General features: G+C 48.4%; 1 protein-coding gene across 1 annotated transcript in view; it reads right to left on the reverse strand.

The window, feature by feature from the left end:
* The window catches only part of Iqsec1 (IQ motif and Sec7 domain ArfGEF 1), a 326,390-nt gene that overhangs the window by 115,868 nt on the left and 187,159 nt on the right, over window positions 1–23,363 (reverse strand). Inside the window, 1 exon segment of the mRNA XM_021639271.2 lies at window positions 10,956–11,000. Coding sequence (XP_021494946.2) covers window positions 10,956–11,000 — 45 coding nt within the window.

The following is a 23,363-nucleotide window of genomic DNA, read 5'->3' on the forward strand; positions in this document are numbered from 1 at the left end:
CAGGAAGTTAAGTAGACAACTGCTATGCTGTGAGCTTGTTCCCCTACCCAGTGTGTTTGGAGGAGAGGCTACAAGATCATCATGTAACAGGGTAGGGGCCCCTTTTAGGTCCCCCCACCTGTGGGAACTGGAATCCCAAAGCAGAAGCTTAGGTGAGTAATGTACCACCCTCCTGAATGCTGGGAGGCCCAGAGGCAATTCCACACCACTGACACACCTCTTCAGCTCACTCTTTCTCTTAGCTTTTACAATAAAAACAACACAAGGCTTTTAATAATACTCAGCAAGAGCGTGGAGCCAACGCTCACCCACATGCTGTCACAACTGCTTTAGAAAGTGACCTTGCCCAGCAAAGTAGAAGGCTCTCACTCACACACCACCCTGTACACATCCACAGGAATGCCAGCTCAAGAACTAAGAAGCACGGGCAGGAATGAATCATGAATCTCTGCCCTGTCTATAACTTCGAACGCGCAGCTATTTGTGTAACAGAATCCAATACAACAACAAAGATGAATGGAGGGAACCATGCACAGCAACACCATGAATCCCACCAGTGAAGTGTTGAATGAATGGGTTGGGGTTAGAATTCAGTGGTAGAACACTTGCCTAGTGTGCATGAGGAATTTTCTCCCTGGTATTGAATAAATAAACCTTAAAATACTGAATGCAGAAAGCAAGTTGTATTTTTTTTTTAAGACAAGGTCTCCCTACATAGGCCTGGCTGGCTTTGAACTTACAAAATACCCCCCTCCACCCATCCACAACCTCACCCCTGCCTCTGGCCTCTCAAGTGCTGAGACTTGAATATGACTCCAGGCCTCAAAACAAAGTACTGATTTAGTACTGATCCTAACACCCAAGGAAGGAGCAACTGGAGTGCCTCACCAGTAGAAAGGAGTAAAACAAGGTAGAGACTTCTAATAGATTTCAGCATTAGAAAGGGAGGCACCTACGGCATTTGTTAGCCTGCAGACAGCCGATGGTGTACCAAAAGAAATAAGAAGTCCCTCAAGGACAAATACTTGGGTGGGTGTGGTGGTGTGAACAGGTATGGCCCCTAGATTCATGGTCTTAGGGAGTAGCACTATTAGGAGGTATGGCCTTGTTAGAAGAAGTGTACCATAGGGGTGGGTGGCGACAGGGGCCTTGAGTTCCATACTCAAGCTCTGCCTAGTGTGGAACTCCAGTCTCCTCTTGGCTGTCTTCATATAAGCTGTAGAACTCTTGGCTCCTCTAGCACTATGTCTGCCTGGATACCCACATGCTTTCCGCTATGACAATAATGGACTAAACCCTCTGAAACTGTAAGCCAGCCCCAATTAAATATTGTCCTTTATAAGAGTGGACTTGGTCATGGTGCCTCTTTACAGCAATGGAAATCGTAACTACGATGGTGGAGGTACTTAAAAATAGAAAGTAGCACTGTGGGGCCATGGGAGGGGATGAGGATCAGTGCTTAATGGGAAGTTTTGATTTGGGAAACCGGGAACATTCTAGAGTTGGGTGATGGGATGGCTGCACAAGTGTTAATGTGTGCCACAGGGCACAGTGAATTGGTTACCACGGTAGCTTTTACTGGGCTCAGTGGTGCAAATCTCTGTTCCTAGCACTCAAGGGCTGAAATAGGAGGGTGTGTTGAGTCCAGTTCAAGACTAGCTTTGGTAGCATAATGAAATAATGAAACTGCCTGTTTGCTTGTTTTCAAGACAGGGTCTTACCATGTACCTCTGGCTGTCCTGGAACTAACCAGGCTGGCCTCAAACTTGCAGAGATGTGCCTGCCTTTGCACCTGAGTATGTATGCTGCCACTAGGCCTGCTATTTTTCTTTTTAATACTAAGTTTTATGTTACATATTTTACCACAAAACATTTAAAGCAAATATCAGAACATCGTGCTCTGTGTTTCAAATGGAAACGTGGAAATTCATCTTTTGTATTAGCAGAGTTATCAAACTATGCCTGGAAATGCAGGACGTGGGGTCCTTTTAGGGTCTGGGTCTAGGATGTAGGAAGGAAGGATGAGACTTGAGGCATGCAAAGGATGATCCCGTGGAAGCCAGAGGACAGAAAGCTCTTCCTTTCTTTTCTCTGTATCTGGTTTATTTCATTCACAGTGCCCCCAGATCTGGCCGGCCAGGTGACTTGGGAGAAGGTCCTTGCTCCTATCATGGCTGAAGGGTCTTGTAGCACCCCACCCATAGCAGCAAAAAACAGAGGCATTCCTGAACTGTTCGATATGGTTTCTGGTTGAAAGAAGTCAAAAGCTCCAGCCAGGCCCAGCCATTGGCGGGGCTCCAGAATCAGTCTACATTAATTTAAGATCACTAATGAAGAATAATTAACAGCTTCAAGGGAGCCTGGCACACCCTGTGTTTAGAAGTGGTTAATTATGCATTGTCTGCACAACACCCTTTTCATACTCTTTAAGTTTTGGGTCGCAGTTTTAAACAAGGAAATATGGCATCAGGCAAACCGCCAAGTGGCTGTGCTCAAAGCCTCTGTGAGGCGGGCCCCTGGGGGCTGTGCAGCCACTCGCTAAGCCCCACTAGGTACACAGCCTTTGGCACTTTCATGCACTTTTCCATTGTCCCCAAAGAGCTTCTAGAGGTGGGTTTAGCAGACCTGACCCTTTAGAGAGTACCCAGCAGAACATCAGAGAATGAGGAAGGGACTTCTCGAAGCTCCTGGCCAGGCAGGAGCTGACTATATCCAAAGTTCCTGCCCATTTCAATGATACACCACCATGGCTGTGGTGAAGAGCAGATGGAAAGAGGACTAAACCCCCTGCCTTGGGCATGGTGCTCACTGGCACCAGCACTCAGTGAGCAGCAAGTGACTTCTCTGGCTAAACAGGGTGCTTACCTTACCTAACCAGCCTTGTAACTACAGCCCAAGTATATCTCCCTGTGCCTTATTTTTTTTTTCACCTAGAGAGTGCGATGTGCCCATCCCCCATTGCATGGGGTCAGCACTCAGTCGGTGCGTGTAGTGGAGTGTCAGAGCCTCACCATTTCCATCACCATCCTGCCTTTCTTTGTAACCTTCGTTCTTGAATTTACCCAGTACTATCACTTCGCCTCTAATTATTCTAAATATACAAGGACTGCCCAGTGCTGGTGCTGTTCCTGTCCAAATCCAGTGCCTAACCCTAAACATAGGTTAGATGGCATTGCCAACAGTAAGTCTTCCCAGCTCCTCCTGGGGGCCTCCCTCATGCTGCAGAATCATGCAGCTGCTGTCCATGGGTTTCCCTTGGCAGGCTGGAAGAAAGGGTACATTTGCTGAATAAGAGCCTGTCACACGGATGGGTGGGAGGGGCTGCTGTTGGCTTGGTCTTTTACTCTTGGACCATGAGTGTAAACCTGGGTTTGCTACACCCAAGATCCTTAGTGGGCTCTATAGTGTATAGCACAGCATCCAGCCCTGATGGCGCCCTGTGGGTTTTCTCCTTAGGCTTGTTCTATATTGTGCCTTTCTCTGCTGGGACCCCCAGCACAGACCTTCAGACATAGCCTCCGCTATGATTAAGAGGTCACTTTTGGAATCCAGACCCAGACCCTCTGCTCTGCCAGGGCTCTGACGACATGCCTTCGATAGCTGACAGGATCGGCTCCCCTTCCTCTCTACCTGCTCCAGGGCCCTGGCATCTGGATGGTCTTAAGTTATAGATAACTGAGAAAATCTGTCCCAGAACACAGAAACCTGAATCTTAATCCCCAGGTCACAGGGACACAGCTCTGTGCTTGGGTCTGACTCGGGTCTGAATCGCCTTCTTCAGGGGCTTTACTGCCCTTTTCTGGCTGACACTAACAGAGTATAATCTACTGCCCCACACAGTGAGGACCAGGCACAGGTGTTTCTGGGCACACAGCACATTCACTCCTGGAGGGCTACACACACAACCTGAGAGACAAAAGTCTCTCCAGCTGCATGTGCTGTGTGTGCTGAGGCACTGGCCGAGTACCTAGAGCTATAATGTGGCTGGAATAATTAGATGCAGGACGGGCCTCATTGCTTGGCACCCACCCAAGTATGAAGACTTCCTTTCTATGGTGGTTGTGGGACCCTCAGCACCCTCCTCCAAGAAAGCTCTCTGGGAGTGAAAGCAAAGCTCTCATACTTTCCCAGAACTGCGTGCATACTAATGGCCATGGACTTCACAGAGTGTGAAATCAGGAAAAAGCAATTCCCCCAGAGTAGGTAAAATAGTTTGTTCCTCGAAGTCTGTGATTACAGCCATTCAGACGACCTTGCCATGGCTACATGGTACTCCCCTGCAGGACACAGCCTAAGTGACTCGAGGAAGGTGTACATGGAGGCACACACACATACACACCACACATACACAAACACATACCACACACACACACACTTAAATACTTTATACATATTTTACACAGATAACACAAAGACTCACAAATACTGCACATACACAGTCACAAACATTCTCACACATTTATCCATTCATAGACATACATATACACACACCACACACACTTAAATACTTTATACATTCTTTACACAGATATACACAGCCTCACAATACCCCCACATACACACTCACAGCCATTCTCATACACCTATCAACTCATAAACATACACACATAAACACACCACACACATTTAAATACTTTATACATACTTTACACAGATATACACAGCCTAATACCCCCTACATACATACTCACGGCCATTCTCATACATCTATCAACTCATAAACAAACACACACACACACACACACACACACACACACACACACACACACACACAGAGCCTTGCAGCTTCTGCAGTCCTTGTCACTGTAGGAAGCAACACTCAAATCCCACTCACTACAGTTGTCAGGTCCAAATCCCTGCTGATGAGATAGCTGGTGCTCAAAGAGGAAAAGTGACCTGCTCCAGGTGGTACTTGATTCCTCAACTTCAGTCCTCTGACCTCCAGGACAGGTATCCCCAAGTCTGCCATCCATGCTCGGTGGTAAAGTCAACCAATACACTTGTCATAGCAACCCTTCCTACTGGAAGGAGTGTGGCTACCAGCTAGGGGCTTCTGGCTCCCATTGTTGCCCTCCTGGGAGTCAGAGCCACTCAGTACCTCACCGCTTCCCTGGATTGACCCAGCAGGAGGAATTATGAAGCAGTGTTGTGCTCTAACACAGTCAAGGAACCATGTCTTTGCAGAACCCCTTCAGTGACAGGATGGAGGGAGAGGAGCCAAGTTGTTAAGCCAAGTTGCAGAGCAGACCTCACTAAGTACCAGCAGCATTCCTGGACAGTGGCGGGGACCCTGAGCTGAGCTGAGACAGTCTTGCAGCTGGGCAGACTCAGGGTGAACTTTCTAGGTCCCACTGCCCTCATGGCCCAGGTCCTCTGCAGAGGAGGATCTGCTTACCTTTTATAGGCCCCATGCAGCGGCTGCAGGCACAGGAACTGCCAGTAATCCAGGCAGAAGGCCTTGAACTTCAGCATTTTCACTTTCCAGTCTCTAGTTGACTGCAGTGGTGTCTCCAGAGAGACACAGCAAGGGGCTTCAGGGAGGTAGAGGCCTGGCTGCTGGTCCCTACCACGGCCCCCACTCACATGGCCCAGCCCTGCCTGGTGCAGCTCACACACTGCGCGCCTCCAATACAAAGAGCAGTAAGCACAAAAGCCTGCAGCTCATCCGCGTGCACGCTCTCACCGGGCAGGCTCACGCTGCTGCTGTCTCTGGTGCCCAGTGCTTCTGGGGGATCCCTTGGGGGTCCCCAAAGCAAATCAGGGCATTTCTGGCTATGCTGACCTGGGGGGCCCCCCAGCCCATCTTTCTGAGGAGCCTGTGAGCAATGGCTTCTGCAGCTGCTCTGCCAGCTCTTTTTCCAACTAGGCCGGGGTTCTGATGGCGAGCCAGTGTCCACCCACCTGCCTTGACTGAAAGGCAGGGACAGGGCAGGCTGAGGGGAGCAGGGAGGGAGGGGTCCAGGTAACAGACAAGACACTGGCCTCTGCTGCCAGATAAATTAGGTGTGGAGGAATCCCAGCCTTGCCTGAAAGACAGAAAACTCACCACGTAGCCACATGGTGCTTGCGGTGGGGGTAACTGGGCTCTGAAAGGCAATAGGGAAGACTGACAAGGCCGCCAGCTCCGTTGCCCAGGCGACAGGAACACATTGATAAAATCTAAAATGGAACCCGCAATGACAGCTGCTCATTGGCTGCTGGAAGAGACTCCTGTGGCTAATGAGGGACGGTGGGAGGGCAGTGGCTGGGCTGAGGGGCCATGGGCAAACAGGGGCATTGTTTCCCAGGCTGAGTCGGGGACTCTGTGGGCTACTATGAGGCCTGGTAGCTTCAGGCCAGAAGCAGAATCTACTCTTCCTCTTGTCTCCTTTCCTGCCTCTTGGCTAGTTGGCTGGTCTCTACCAACCCACTGGCCTCTTCCTCACATGCCACCCAGTATCTTAGTGCATCATTTTGGTTCCAAATACCAACATGATCCCCCTGCTGCACTCGGAATAAAGGCAGGGTTCCTCACCAAGCAACTGGTGGTGACTCTGCTAGTGGTCTGACTCCTCTGATACCCAGACATGCAGCCCCAGCTGTCCTCGTTTCTCTCTGATGCATCAACCTAGCCCTGTGTGGGGTTCCCTCTACTAAAAATGCCTCACATCAAATCATGCCCCCATTACTTCTCAGGTGCCTACCTTCCCTAGATGTCCCAATAAAGCAGCACAGCCTCCCTTGTCACCAAGTGTGATTCTTCCTGGATGCCTGCCTCTTCATGTCTGACCCACAGCTTCCTTCATCAGCTTGGAGTGCCCCCAGGGAGGGACCATCTCTTTCCATCAATGTCTGTGCCAGCAGCTGCTCCACCATCAGCAGGGGAAAGTGTGAGGACCTTAGGCGGCAACTGGGACAATCTCAGAACCCAAGGGACTTTCCTAAGTGCCACACTCACTTGGCCACCTCGGGCTCCAAATCTGTACCAGCTCACATCTTTACAAAGAAGGCCACTTTCTCCCTACAGATGATGAAATGAAGGCTCAGGGAACAACCTGCACTCAAGATGTATACACAGAGCTCTGAGTCTAGCAGCCAGGAGAGACCTGATCCCTGCAGAGCCTGAGCTCTGTGTACCCTGAGCTAGAAGGCCCTACTCCTAGGGGGAAGGTGGAGCTCTATCCTGTACAAAGCAAGGCACCTGTCCTGGCAAGGTGTTCTCAGCTGTGGCCACCAGCAAGCTCTGCATCTACAACAGTGGCTTTCAACCAGAGATGACATGTCACCAGTCTATCATCTGGTTAATGCCTAGAGAAGTGAGTGTTTGGTTGTTCACCACCAGTGCTGGTGTTAAGGGACGATTAGATGCTACCAATTATGGTACTCAGCACAGAACAAGGTTCCTAGGCCCTGACTCCTTTGTTGGAAGTGCTGGATTGAGAAAGTGGGTTTAGAGAGTGGGTCCCTGGGGCTACACGGCTGCAGGAACCACAGCAAGCTCCCCTGCATGCACTGGCCTGTGGCTGGAGAAAGGGAAGGGTTATACTAGTTTTCTTAGAGCCAAGCAGGACCCCCTGCTTCATAAGCAGGAAGACAGCTGGAGGGCACGCAGGAAAGGGAGGTGGCCATCTGCCTGAGAGATGAGCCTATTTGCCAAGGTGGCTTACTTACACTGTTCCCTTCCCCCACCCAGAGTGCCATTGCCCCCTCCCCGGGACAAGGACATTGGCTTCCCTCTCACGCGTGTGGCAGAGGAAGCTGGCTATGCCTGTGAAAGGCGGCAATTACTGGCTGGGACCTTTGTTTCTGATTTCCCAGGCTGCAGAGTCTTTAGAACTTTGGTGGGGAGGGCGGGGCAGAGACAGGCTTGTGGCAACCCTCCATCAGAGCTTGAAACACACTTTCCCAGGGACTTGCAGACCTCTGCCACTTACGAAGGCCACAGAGGCCAGGTGGCTGGAGGGGTGCGGTGGAGCCCTGGGTCCCTGTCATGAATCTGGTCCAGTGTTCCTGATCTCTCTGGGTCTACCTTTCTCATGTGCAGAATGGGCACAAGGAGCTAGCTCTGGTTAGATCCAAGGGGGCTGTAAGGACCAAAGCAGGTCACATGTCACACCAGGTGGCAGACTCCAGCAGATGTCATTTAGCATCTGCTTCAATGCTGTGCTACAAAAAGACCCCTTTATTCCACCTCAGGGCCTTTGCACTAGCTGTTCCCAGCAGAGATGCTGATCCCACCTATACCCCTCAAGGCTAACCAGTGGAGACTCCTCAGAACCACTTCCCCTAACCTCCGACTGGTCATTCAGTGCCATTTACTGTTGTGGATGTTCCGGTTTATGATATGTAAACATATTTTCATTAAAATTCCAAGTTGGAGATTTTAGTTTGCCCACATCTGTTAAGTGTCTCATGCAGACCGTGGTCTTTACCAGGTGGAATTAGTTAATCAATCCTGAGGACTTTGAGGGGTATAAACATGACAGCCCAGAGGAAGAAGGTGCGGCTGCTTGGAGGGGGACTGCTTGCTGCTGTTTTGTCCTGCTGCTGCATTTGCTACTTGCTGATTTGGGGGTTACCTGGACTTCTGGATTTCTGGATGACTGATATTGATACCCCTCCCCACACACACACAAAGAATTCTATGACCCTACCTATGGGGAAGTAGCAGAGAGAACTCCACCCCCTGTCCCCACTAATCTGGTGCTGGGGAGTTGAAAAGGGGGTGGAATCGTTTAATAACCCTAAATAAAGTAGGTCTGTCAAAAAAAAATCAATCAAGGACAACAATTTGCCCTTTTTCTTCACAGCCCTTGTTATCTCCTTCCCTGGTACATTACACTAAGGGCAGAGTTTGTACCTTTGTTGCCAGGCCCAGCCACACAGAAGCTCTGCAAGGGTGACAGGGTTGTGGCTATGATGTTCTAGGGGCTTGATACCCACAGGTACTTAGGAACCAGAGCTGGATGGAGGGGTGGCTGCCTGAGCCTTCCTCTGACCCTCAGCTCTGCCCTCTAAGGAGCAAACGGCTACCCTCACCGTGGCCTTGCCTGGTCTAGAGAGAGCTTGGGCTGGCTTGATATAAACTGTACAGCCCAAGTCAGTGAGGAACTCACCCAGCCCCTGCATATCCTAAATCAAGAGCTCCATCCGCCCTTTCCTTTCTTCATTCCAGAGTTTTCTGCCCTTCCTCTAGTAGGCCCCCATGACTGCTGGGATGGCAAAGAGGATCATGCCAGATGTAGACACTGCTCTTTGTAACTGATCTGGGTTTTAGAAAGTGACAGAGGCCCAGCGGCTCTCAGGGGTTTCTTGATCCCTTTTCTCTGGGGCCCAGCACATCCTGCCATGACATGTGAGTACCCTGAGCCAGCCTGGGGTAGGAATTGGGAATGTATTCAAGTGTGAGCATGGACTTTGTATGTCCCGACATGGATTATGGTCCTGGCATCCCAGGATGTGTGGAAGCCCATGGGCAAGTGTGAGGATACTGGGTCTGCCTGGGAGGAACCAGGACTGTGTTCTGGATCTCATGTACGCAAGAGTCTGTAAAGTGGATGAGAAACTGCTGTGTCAAGTGTGTCTCACATGTGGGTGGGATTGGGACAGCATGTACACCAGGACCCCAAGGCTCAGATCCCAGCTCTGTTTCCCAGGTAGACATTGAATAGGAAATCTTTGTCGTAGGGCTACAACTGTCCTGTCTCACTGGGTGTCAGCAAATAAATATGCTTTAGTAGCAGGTGTCTCTGGAGTATACATATACAGAATTGTGTACATTACAGGCATGTGCCACACAGCTCTTCATTCCTAACTCATATCTTGGGGCAACACTCAGCTCTGAAAATGTGAACAGAAACTGTCCCCTTACTATATGCACACACAAAAGCTAAAAATTTCCCACTATAACTTCCACATTTCTGTATTCTGACATGCAGGTCTGGCCCTGCTTACTGTGCCCAGTGATGGGTTCACACCCATGAGTCTCCTCTCTTCTTCCAGTTCCTGAGTGCCACTCTACCCCCACCCCACCCCTGCATCATCAGTTCAGCAGACTGGGCCTTTTTCTGGGAGAGGCTTACAATACAACTACAAATTTGGACAGCCAACTTCAAATCAGATGTACCCCATTGCATCAAAACACAAACACATACACACATACACACACACACACACACGCACACCTGCACACACACATGCACACATGTGTGTTCTCAGAGTCACTTATGCCACTGATAAAGGGAGCAAAGCTCTTCAGGTCCTGGCTAGGGCAGGGGTCCAATATCTAATCTGTCTTTGGATAGGTTTTGGATTTGTTTGTTTTTGAGACTGAGTCTCAGGTAGCCCAGGCTGGCCTTGGGCTTGTTGCACAGCCATGGGGGATCTGGGACTTCTTATCCTCTGCCTCCATTTCCCAAGTACAGTGTGCACCATCACTCTTGATTTATGGAGATGGAACCCAAGGTCTTCTGCATGCCAAGCAGTCACTCTATCAACTGAGCTGTATACCCAGCCGAGTACCTAATCTCTATTGGTAAAAATGAAGTGCACTGGATAGAACACTGGGATCTGACGCATACAGACACAGCGCCATGCCCCCAGCTTGTACTCACTGTCAATCAATGGAAATCCCTGGCTCTCGCTGACTCCAGCTTTGGTTGTCATGGGAACTGCCTGCTGCAGGCTGCTTCTCAGGGGACCCCAACCTTGGATCTTGCAGAAATCAGACCCAGCACAGCCTGACCTCCAGGGGACCTCAGTTCTGCTCTTGGGAAGGCCTGGGGCTAAGCCCTTGCTTGGGAGGATCTACTTCAATTGTATGTATTTTCTGGGGAGGGGGATACATCAGCAGGACTTCTGGTATCTAGGAGAACTGGGGGACCTCTAACTAGGAAAGTCAAATTTTCACCACCCCCAAGGCTTCCTCTCCACCCCAAGAGCATTCTGAGACAGGAGAAGCAGATGCAGGACAGTACCTGTATCGGTCAGTGGAGAGGCTGCTTCCGGTATCCAGGGAGCTCCTGGTGTGGTAAAAGCGAGACAGGGTTACTAATGGTCCCACGGCATGCCCCTTGGCACCCTGCCCACTCAGGTCACATGGGTGGCCTCAGAAACCATGCACTTTAACCTCCCTCTGCTGTCCCTAAAGGTTGCACTGCTACCCACACCTCAGCCTGATGCTGGCACAAAGGGTCTTTGGCAATGTCAGCCCATCTGCTGCCTTCTCAGATGGGGAAACCAAGGCTAAGAAGAGGCTGTAGTACAGACAGGGTCAAGCAGCTCTCAGGACTGGGATTTTTTTCCCCCTAAAGAGAGAATATGGATGCTGGGAATCATGACAGAAGGCCTTGTACATAAGCAAGCTCCTACTGATGAGCTATGTTCAGCCCTGGTTTGGGATTTAAACTTGTACACAGTTGACAGAACACTGTCATGACCCTTTCCTACAGAGTCCTGACCAGGCTTTACAGCCTCCATATTGGAAGAGAAAGTCCTCCCCCGACCAACCCCCAGTCCACAGCTCTGTCTTCCAGCTCTGGGCCCCAAAGCTTGGTTCCCAACACCTTTCTTTGCTCAAACTGTGCTAATGGGTATGACTAGTGGCTGACCACACTGGTATCATATTTTGACCCCATGATGTACAAGCTGAGAAATAAGTTTGGTACAAGTCATTTTCCATCCCGAGTCTCAGTTTCCCTGTGTGTAAAACGTAAACAGTAATGAGGCAAGCTTGCCCTGCCCAGTACCACACTCCAGATTCTCCCCTGCATCCTACAATATTGGGAGAGGAGGTCCAGTTGGCACCTTCTACTGGTCATATCAGGGTTTCTGTAAGGAAAGAGACATGTCCTGTGTGGTGGTTTGAAAAATGGCTCTCACCGGCTCATATATTTGAATGCTTAGTCACCAAGGAGTGGTACTATTTGAGAAGGATTAGAAAGCATGGTCTTATTGGAGTTGGAGAAAGCAGGCCACTATGGGTGGGCTTTGATAGTTCAAAACCCATGTCAGGCCCAGCCTCTGTCTGTCTCTCTGATTCTCTCTCTCTCTCTCTCTCTTTTTCTCTCTCTGTCTATGGATCAGGATGAAGCTCTTAGCTAATTGTCCAGCACTCCATCTGCCTGTGCACATGCTTCCCGACATGATAATAATGGCCTGAGCTCCTGAAACTGTAAGCAAATGTGAGCACCAAAGTTTCATTTTAAGTTTTAATTACTGTGCCTAAGAAATCCATAAAACAAAAATGCCTCTAACCTTGCCCAAAAATAGATACTTCCTGAAATCCTAGAAGCTATTCATGTAAGATAACAAGCCACATTTTCACTCGCATAAACAAGTTCGTTTGACTCAACTGACCGTATATTCTTGATCACATGTAGAAGAAGAGGTATGTAGACAAGGAATTACATTAGTATATATGCTTGTCTCTGATTGGATGTAGGTGGGGAGTATGTAGGCGGGAAATACATTAGGATATATTCTTGCTCCTGATTAGATGTAGGTGGGAGATATACAGAGTGGAAATATGTCAGTGCATATACTTGCCCCTACTGGACCTTATGGGAAATACATAGCCTTATTGTTTTGCCTTTCTAAGGCTCTACAAAATGTGACTTGTGGCCAGTTTCTGGGAATCCTGAAGTGGACCTGGCCAGAGTCCATCTTCCTGGCCAGTATTTAATTAAAGCTTGCTTCAAAATTGGCTCAAAAATTGTGGTAGTGATCTTATTCTCATATAATGGGATTAACACAAGTTCTCAATTAAATGCCTTCCTTTATAAAAGTTGCCTTGGTCATGGTATTTCTTCACAGCAATAGAACAGTGACTAAGACAGAAGTTGGTACCAGGGACTGGAGTATTGCTGTGGCAGGCCTGACTGCTGTTTGCTGGAGGAATGTGGATTTGGATTAGGAAAGCAGTTGAATGCTTTAAATGGTTTTAATGAGCCATACTAGTAGGAGCATGGAAGACAGTGCTGCAGATAGCAATGTGAATTATAACAGCCCAGCTCATGAAGTTTCAGAGGGGAAGGATATTAGTAAGTGCTCTAGAGACTATTCTGGTAATATTTTGGCAAAGAATGTAGCTGCTTTTGCCCTTGTCCTAAGAATCTGCCTGAAGTCAAATTGAAGAGTTCTGTATTAATGGCATTGTCAGAAGAGATTTCAAGATAGCCTAGTATTTACTGTGTAACATGGTTATTAGTGTTCACTCTTATGCATATTTATAGTGAAAAGGAGGAAGATGGGCAAGAAAAAAAAGACAAAATATATTTTCAGGAGAAAAGTAGCACTAGGAAATGTAATGTTGGAGCCAAGGTCAGTGCTCAGTGAGATAAAAAAGTTTAAAGAAAAGCCTAATGCTAAATGTAATAAAGAGAGTGGTGACCTCAGAGCAAGACCCCACTCTGCTAAGCTTCCAACTTGTGAAAAGGAATTAATGAAAAGCTTAAGTAGTGAAGGAAACCATCAGCAACTGGAAGCTGATACAATGTAATTGAAGCAGGGGGCCACATTCCAGGCAGCAGAACTTGGCAGCTTCTACCTCGTGGTTCTGGCTTTAGAATTATGATTAACAGAAAGGGCTGTGTAATCTCTCCACTCACTAAGGAAAGTTGCTGAGGCCAGATGTGTATCAAAGGGCCTAGAGAGGACATTGCATGAAGCTGTAAATGTAAAGCCTGGATTGCTGGATTGTGTTAGAGACCCCAAGATACTGGAGATCCTAGAGTCATGAGATACCCACCAAGAACCAGCCCAAGAGAAAGAAGTGTGTTGCAATCAACAAAGCTAAAAGGAGTTGGAGATCTGAAAGAGTGGTTTGACATCAGATACAGAGATACAGAATTTGGGGTTTGCCCTGCTGGGTTACATTCTTGGTTTGTTCCAGTATTTCCTCATTATGCTCCCTTTCCTCCCTTTTGGAATCATGATGCATATTCTGTGCCATTGTATGTTAGAAGTATGTGACCTTTTTATCTTGATTTTGCAGCAGCTTACAGTTAAAAGATTGTCATGAGTTTCAGAGGAGAATTAGAGTTTGGACTTTTAGACAATGTTGAGACTGTGAAAGACTGGGGACTTTTGATTACATTTTGCAATATGGCTATAAGCCTTTGGGGACCAGGAAATGGAATGTGGTGGTTTGAAAAAGAATAGCCCCATAGGTTTTTAATATTTGAGTGTGTTGGAATCAGGGAGTGGCACTATTTGAGAAGGATTAGGAGGTGTGGCCTACTTGGAAGATGTGTGTCACAGGGAGTGAATGCTGAGGCTTCAAAAGCCTCTCTCTATCTGTCTGTCTGTCCCTCTCTCCCTCTCCTCTCCACCCCCCCACCTACATATCAAGATGAAGTTCTCAGCTACTTCTCCAGCACCATGCTTGCCTGTTGCTAGGCTCTCTGCCATGATAATGGATTAAGCCCCTGAAACTGTAAGCATCCCCAATTAAATGCTTTCCTTTTTAAGAGTTGGCTTGTTCATGGTGTATTTTTTTTTTCACAGCAATACAACACTAAGACTTCCTGGGACTGACTTTCTCTCTAATGCCATGCTGCCTTCCCACATAGGATACCTTCCTACTGCTGCAGTGGGCACTATGCATCTTCCCTAACTAGGATTTCCCTATCGCTCTTATGCGAGTCTATGTGTGACTACCAGGGGCTTGGACAGTCCAAGCAAACGCTGGGTTCCTACATCAGCAATCCAAATTTCAGTCTCAATTTTCCTACTGTCCTTGCTGGAGCTTCTCTGATGAAGGCCAGTGACAGCTATCTCTGCCACAGATCCAGAGCTCCCTGGGGCTATACACCACCAGCTCTAGAGCAGCTCTACCTGGGTGTCAATGGTTCACTGAACAGCCCAAGCAGAGCAGGAATCATGAAGGACTATGTCAGAGTGTCCCAGAATTTTCTAGAATGCTCATAGTCCATGTAAAGGCTCCAGGGTGGTCATCAGGGCACTGAGGAATGAGTGGGCAGGGATGATAAACAGGTTCCGTGATGACATGGGTGGTAAGCTGGCCTTCAAAAGCCTTACCTGAATGAGGGACCAGTCCCAATTCCCCAAGCCTGGCTGCTCAGCTACAGATACTCCATGTAAAGTAATACCAGGATGAGGTAATAAGATGCCTCCAAATGGTGGTAGGTCCCCTGGTCACCCTGCCATGGGACAGGAATTCTGCCTGCACTGCTGATTCTAACCCCAGCGTTGACCCTGCTGTGACCACAGCAACATCTGGCCTGCAGTGAGAAGTACATTTCACACAGGGTCCTATTATCAACCACTTTTATCTAATCCTCCTGAGAGCCTTATAAGGTACAAGGAGTCATTTCTCTTTCCGTAGGTAAGAAGAGTTTTGGAAGCAGCACATTTACACACCATTCTACTTCCCCATTCACCCAGCAGTAAACTCCTATTCAGCCTTGAAAACCTAACTAATATATCTAATGTTAACTACTTCATGCAGCCCTCTCCTACTGCCTACCTTGTTTCCATCCCATATGGACTATTTTTCTTTGTTCCTTCCTCATCTCTTTTTCTAATGATGTATTTGGTTGTAGGATCACAAAGATATGGACTGGGCAATACCTTCCCACCAGAAAACTCAGTCAGCAAAGGCTCTACGTAAGAAGGGAACTGTGGGACAAGACACAGGGCCAAGGGCTTAGCAAGGAGATACGACCCTTGCTGCCATCTATACACACAGCTTTCTCCTTGACTTCTTTAACCCATATCCCTATCCCTCAGGATATTCCTCAGGGGTTGCTTGATCTGACCATTCCACAGCCCCTGTATATCTTGGTGATCTCTGGCATGTAACCAGGTCCAGCTCTGAGAGGATCCTAATCTGAAACCCTCTGTCCCCCATGCTGTGGTCAGGCTGCCTGAGGTCTTTGGTGCCCAAGACAGGCTCCATTACTGCTTTTCCTTTCTTACTGCTTCCTACTCAGCATGCACACATTTAGGACTCCAGCCTGGACCCAGAATGAGATACAAATTCACCTAAGTCTTTTGGGATTGTGGAGGGGAAATGATAAGCTGCTTCTAAGTGCCACTGAAAGCATCTAAGAGACCCTGTAGTGTCTTGATCACCATGACATGTTTACAATATCAAGATGTCAGACCTGCAAGGTTACAGCCTGAACTCCAGAGCCAGTGTTCAAACCCCAACTGCTCCACATGAGCTGTGTGACCTTAGGCAAGGTTGCTAATCTGTCTGTGCCTCCACATAGCTTCCTTATTGATAGTGTTGTAGCATATTAAATGGGTTAATATACTTCAAGGACTCAGAACAATGCCAGGAAGTCTAAATTTTGTAAATGAGAAGACAGGATTCCAAAGGCTGGCACATATGAAATTAAGTCATGAACATATTAATTATGATACAATGTCTACAATAAAACACAAATTAACACATTCTACTAGCAGATTAACTTTGTTTAATGGAGATTTGTTTTACTTGCATGTACACACTATTTGTATATGGAGCTGAGAAGTAGGGGGAACCCATATCCCTTCTACCCCCTGTTCAGAGTTCCTCTAACTCCTCTGGAGCTGCTGCTTCCTACCCTGGGGACTCTAGAGTCTTTGAGAACCCCTGGACCAGACTTCACGTCAGTCAGGTTCTGCAGCCCCTTTTCTGTAACCCTGGAAAAGGCATCCAGGCCAGCCTGAGAGCCCCCATCTTAAGCACTGCTACTTCATGTTCTATCCCCAACTCTGCTCTTCAGCATCCTGGGAAGGCAGCTTCTATATCTTTTCCAGAATCTACTGGATACTTCTTCCCTAGTAAGAGGCATCAGCCATGGACACAATTCAAGGGCAGGCCAGACAATTCTGTGGTTGGGAGTCAGAGAGGCTCCCAGGAACTAGATGGGGGCATAGGGCGGTGTGTTCTGGGATCCGGATGTTGGTAACACACATCTTAGTTTGTGATGTGTCTGCAAGCCTCACACTGCTCCTGTATGTACATAACAGCTCATCGAAACTTATGTTAAAGATGAAAATCAGTGTGGGGACTCTAGCCTCCAACCTGCAGTAGCCAAAGCCCAGGCCTGGGGCACCAAAAAGCTAGCCTTAATCTCCTCTCAGTGCAGCTCTCTCTAGCTTTAGTCTTCTCTACCAAGTGTAGGGGTGGTCAATGCTTCTGTCCCTGGCTACAGAGAGGATGCTCTGGGTCCTCAGAGACAATTCCTGAGCCTTGGTGCCCCAGGGAGTCCCTGCATGTATAGCTTGGCTACCCCAGCAAGAACACCCTGCTTAACTGCAGAGTGTCACCATCACTGTGAAAAGTTTATCAGTCAACCCACAGAACTTATGATGATATACAATGGCACGCCTACATGTGTGTGTGCATGCATGCATGTGTGTATGGCTGTGTAATTCTGTCATTTTGGTGGCCTTATATAAAAAGACCCGTCATGCCACCTCTCCACCATCCTAGACCCTTGGCCACTGCTCATCTCTGTAACTGTATTATTGAGAATAATAATACAGTTATATAGATATAGCCACATGGACAGGACTACTTAAGGCGGACTTTCTCACTTCGCATGGTTCCCTGATACTCATCCAGATGTCACATTCCTTTTCACTAATGAGTACTATCCATGGCATGGATGTGCCATAGTTGACTTAACCATTGTAGGATACCATAGCTTGGTGACTGAATGCCCCTCAAGGCCCATCTATTAATGGCTTGGTCCCCAGCTCAGTGTAAATCATAGGTGATAGAATCTTTGCATCTTCCTGGAGTGTGACCTTGAAGGGGCTTTTGGGGACTCTGGGCTCTTCCTCTTTTTTGTTCTTGCTTCTTGCCAATGAAGAAAATGATTTTGTTGTATCAAATGCTTCCCACAATGCCATACTGCCTCCTCACAAAAGGGGCTGGAGACTCAACAGTTAAGAGCGCTTGAAGAAGAGGACCCAGCTTTGATTCCCAGCACACATATGGGGCAGCTTACAACCATCTGCACCTCCAGTTCCAGAGGATCCAATAATGCTCTTCTGGCCTCCATGGGCACCAGGCACACACATGGTACACAGACATACATACAGGTAAAATACCCATACCCAGAAAGTAAAAATACATAAATAAATAATAAAAATTTTGAAAACACAAAACAAAGTACTGGGGTCAAGCGACCTTGGACTGAGACTCCAAAACCATGAGCCAAAATAGCACGTTTTTCTTTAGATGCTGATGGTTTCAGTTTTATTGTAGGCCTGAAAGCTGACTAGCAGCAAGAACATCTGGGTGATGTCCAGTTGCATCCATGGCAAGGAGCCTGTGGATACAGGCTGTTAGCACAGAGCTTCCATTCACTGGAAGGAAACAGCCCAAGGGTACCTCCACTGGCTTTATGGGAGAGTATGTTTATTATTAAAACAAACCACACTGACTCCGGAGCAGATGCCTGCTCTGCACTCCCCATGGTATGGGGTGAATGACTTCACTCCACCACAGCCTTCCTGGTATTGCACTAGCAGTATTCTTTATTTAAATTTATTTGGTTTGAGTAGCAGCTCTGAGGTGTGGGGTGTCAGGTGAGGAGAGGATGGAGCTTGCTCCTGAAATAGATAGGGAGTCCATGTAAAGCAATTGGGAAGAGGAGGCCCACCAGCCAATGCTGGCCCAGTATGGGTGAGGGCTGGTGGTGGTGGTGGTGGTGAGTATATGTGTGTGAGAGAGAGGCAGACTTAGAGCTCCTTCCTCGAGTATTGGCTCAAAGCATGGTGCTCTTCTAAGGGGCATACCTGTGGAACCTCCGAGTGGGCGGTGCTTATTTGAGCTGAATCTTCCTTTCAGAGAAAGCTAAAAGCAAGGAAGATTCAGACAGACCACTATGAGCTTTGTTTGGAGGGATTTTGCTTCAGTTTCCAGAGAGAAGAGAGGCCACTGCCTCCTGTAACTCATTCCCCTACTTCTTATTAGATATTGAGGAACACACAAGGCACTGGCTTAAAAGGTGAACACTGGGGGCCGGGGAGAAAATAAAGTGCTTGTACACAAGCATGAGGACCTGTTCAGACCCCCAACATGAATGTAAAAAAGCTGGATATGGTGGCATGGTCCTGAATCCTAGTTCTGGGGAGGCAGACACAAGAGGATCCCCTGGCCTCACTGGCCAGATGCTCTTGCTCAGTAGATGACCTTAGGTTCCATGAGAGAGACCCTGTCTCAAAAACTAAGGTGGAGCAGGATAAAGGAAGACACGCGATGTTGATCTCTGGATTCCACATGTACATAGAGACACACACACACACACACACACACACACACACACAGTAACTACTAAGACAAGAGAAGATCAGCTCCCCTCCCTGCAACTCCCTGGAGACGCAGTGTGACTGCTTCAGGGTGTTTCTGCTGGCTTGCATCTCAGGAAGCTGCATGGGGCTATGAATATTTGTGATGTCCATTCTATGACACTATGCCCCCACTAACTGTGTGCTTAGGGGTTGAAGACACATTCCTTTCTGCCCTTTGTGGCTATGGGGTGTGTGGCAAAGTTCCTAGCCCATTGGGGTAGCTGTGGGCTTGGCTCAGCTCTCTTGCCTCCCTGGTAAACAGACCATAGCAGCAACTCAATGAGGTGCCTGTGCTCAGCTAGGGCTCCTTCAGAGCCGTCCCTAGAACTGTGGGCACGGGGTGGAGATGTTTTTATGGCCTTGGGTAACTCAGATGACTGCACAAAAGGTCAGACCCACCTCCTCTAGCCAGCACTGGAGTGTTCGCCTGTCTTCAGGGCCCTAGAAGTTTCCCTGTTTGGGGCAGAAGTTATGGCAAGAGAGGTGGTAGGCACAATCCTGCCCCAAATCTCCTTCTTGCCAGGTCCTAGTCCCTCTGTAGGGATCAGGTACTGGCATTCTACAGAACTATTTAGCTATGCTGAGATGAGACACTCAAGAGCCCATGTAGCTGGCCATTCTGTGGCTGCAGGAGAGCTGATAGCCTAGCACAGAGGTCAGTTGCCCCTTTGCTTGGGACACAGGGTACTTTCACTCTATTTCCAGGATTTTTGAGGCATAGACACAACAGGGAGCCATGGGTTCTAGGCCCTATACCATGCTAGGTGGGTACCTCATGATCCTACACCCTAGGCCTTTGGCCTAGAGTCATATGAGGCTTTAGCATAGGCTGGCACCATTGCCAATCTTGTGAGCTATGAGCCTTTGTCTGGGCCTTTCTTTCCTTGGATGTAAACAGGCTCATCTTCATGCTTTGGATAGGGAGTCTGAGGTGCCAGTGGGCAGACTCACCCTTCATCCTGCCTGGCCCTGAGCCTCATCCACAGGCCAAAGAGGACTTATTGGCTTTCCTGTGCTGGCTCTGGCTAATAGACAGCCCTGCCTTCCAGCCAGGGGCCCCCACCACAGGCACAAGGAGATGATTGTCCCTAGGTTGGCCTCTACACTACTACTTGCCGCCAGACTGCCCTGCCCAGAGTTCAGCCAGAGTCTGGAAAAGTCCAACTTCAGGGGCTATGTGGAAAGATGCAGGGGTCCAGGTGAGACAGGGTATCATCTGGACTCTGGGCCTGGGTCTTTCCTTTACACTGGAAGGAGATTTGTCTAGAACAGTGGTCATCAGCTCCAGGAGGGTGCAATTTGAGACAGTGAGTCATTTTATTTGTCCAGCCTAATATCTACACAGTGCCAAAGCAGTCTCTTATACACAGGGATATTTTCCAATATCCCTGGGCGATGTCCAACACCATGGCAACAACGGTTTCCTGTATGCATATGTTCAACACACAGTATATTGAGCAGAGGCAGAGAGGGTTAAGAGTCACAACTACCGGGGCTGGAGAGATGGCTCAGTGGGTAAAAGCACTTGTTGCTCTTGCAGAGGACCAAGGTTTGGTTTCTAGCATCCACATCATTACAACCATCTGTCATTCCAGTTTCAGGGTATCCGATGCCCTCTTGTGGCCACTACAGGCATTTACACATGTAGTACATTTAGACGCAGGCAAAACATTCAGAAATGACCATAACGCACCATGACAGAAGCCACAGAAAACCTATCAAATTATTTCTGGAGTTTTCAATTTTTTTCAAGCCTTGGTTGCTTGTGAAAAACTAAAAATACAGAGAGAAAAAGCCATGGGCAGAGTACCACATGGGTAGTGCATGTGATAGTATGAATGACAATGGCCCCATAGGTTCATATATTTGAGTGCTTGGTCCCCAGTTGGTGGAACTGTTTGGGAAAGGTCAGGAAGTGTGGCCTTGTTGGAGAAGGTGTGTCACTGGGGACAGGGGTAGGCTTTGAGGTTTCAAAAACCTATACCATTCCCACCTCTCTTGTCTCATATTTACAGATCAAGATGTAAACTCTAAGCTATTGCTCCAGTGCCATACCTGCCTGCCTGTTTCCATGCTTCCTGTCATGATGGTCACAGATCCACCTTCTGAAACTGGAAGCCCCGAATAAACTCTTCTATAAGAGTTGTGCTTTGGTTGTGGTGTCTTATTACAACAATTTAAAAGTAACCAAGACTTCACCATGCCAGGCACCCAGTGACACAGGAAGACCACAGACACCCATCTCAGAAGAGTATCCAGTGTGACTCAACAACTCCACTCAGTGGGCAAAGCCAGAGTGGGTGATATAAAACCTCTACCCCTATAGAAGGGCAGCTAGGCAAAAAGGCACACAGCAAGGTGGCCACAGAACACCGGGACCCTAAGTAAATACAGGGCAACCACCTTCACTAAATAGACCCCTCCAAAGTCCCAGGGGAATCTGCACTGAGCCCTGAGAAAGGATGGTCAGATGAGAAGAGGACTCTACGGGACCACTGGGCTGGGCTTGAACAGGGAACCTTACCTGGCTAGGTCCACTTGCCAGGAATCCAAATCCTCTTACTTCCCAAGACCTGGGGTGTATCCACCCCTTCCCAGGCCAATAGTAGTAGAGGCTTTGCCGTACAGCTCAGTACCCTGCAAGGCCTGTGTCCCAGTGGCCTTGGTCCTGTCCCTGAGACTACAACATCCTGTTTTTTCCACAACTAGACTACTTATTGGAGGACCCACAAGACACAAGATGCAATGCAGGAAAGAAAAGGTCCTGCTCAGCCCCTAGGCTCAGCTCACCCAGACTGCCACATGCCATAGCCTGGCATGCCAAACCCTCAGGTGCCACCCAGCAGCAGGGCAAATACAGAGGTACCAACTTTCTGGGTCTTCTTGGCTTTTCACAAGGTTTAGCTCAGATTCTGGGATGCTAAAGTGGTCCCATTCAGTTGTCAAGCCAGAGCTACAGTTGCTGATTCCACATTGCAGATGAGGAAACTGAAGCTCAGAGAGGCAGAGACACCCCCGCTACACACACACACATACATGCAGGCCTCCTGACCAGTAAGGAAGACACCCTACCATCCACAGGCAGCCGGACTTTAATCCCAAGACCATATGCTGACATGAGCAATCTTCCCAGCTTTGGAAGCTCAGAAATCAACCCAAATCACCACAGTCAGACTCATGCGTTTTACACATGAATTTTTAAATAGCTAATTGATCCTCATGGTTCTGAAGTAAGGAGGAAGGAACAGACAGACATGTATGTCTATTAGGAGCTGCCCAGTTATTGGTTAAATGACCCTTCTCCTGCCAAGTCAACATTATCCCTTGCCTGGGATGGCAAGGGCCAGAAGCAGGGCTCTCTGAGCCTCATGCCCTAATGCTAGTGTGTTCTGAAGATAAACAGGCACCTGACTGAAGCCCAAACCAGAAGAGAGGAGAAGACGCAGGAGGGGCAAGCCTTATATGCCAAACTAGTGGGGTGCCTACACTTCTATTTTGGGGTGCAAGATGGTGTGGCAGCAGGCACTGTTCCTCAGTGTTTGCTCTGTTCAAAAGGCAGAGCTTCTCCTAGCAGATGGCAGTGGCCTTGGCAGAGGTCCCATGTGACCTTGGTTTCAGAAAGGCTGGTAGCACTAGAGAGGAGAACCTGTCCTGAACCAGGTTTAGGGGCATCTTTTCAGAGTCCAGTAAGATGGGGAGAACTATCCCAGGCAGGCAGACCTTTCCTGGAATCTCCTTACTCCCTGTCAATGAGATCACTGTCCTGAGTCTTTAAGGATAGTACTGCCACCACCTGGGCCCTTTCCCAAGGCCTATGGATACCAGGGCCTTTGGGATTTCTTTTCTCTCACTCCTCACTTTGAGCTCAACCACAGTGGGACACTGGTGACCTGTCGCAACAGCTGCCTTAGCCCCCACCAGAATTCCTTTGGCTTTTCCTACCAAGATTTATCTCCACCCAAGGCCTCATCCACATGCATCAAAGACAAGTATGTGTATGTGTAAAAGAGAAAGAGATGACATACCGACAGGTCACAGGCTGCAAAAGACCCATAGAATATCCTACACTT

The sequence above is a fragment of the Meriones unguiculatus genome, chromosome 5, assembly GCF_030254825.1.
Source record: "Meriones unguiculatus strain TT.TT164.6M chromosome 5, Bangor_MerUng_6.1, whole genome shotgun sequence".
NCBI lineage: Eukaryota > Metazoa > Chordata > Mammalia > Rodentia > Muridae > Meriones > Meriones unguiculatus.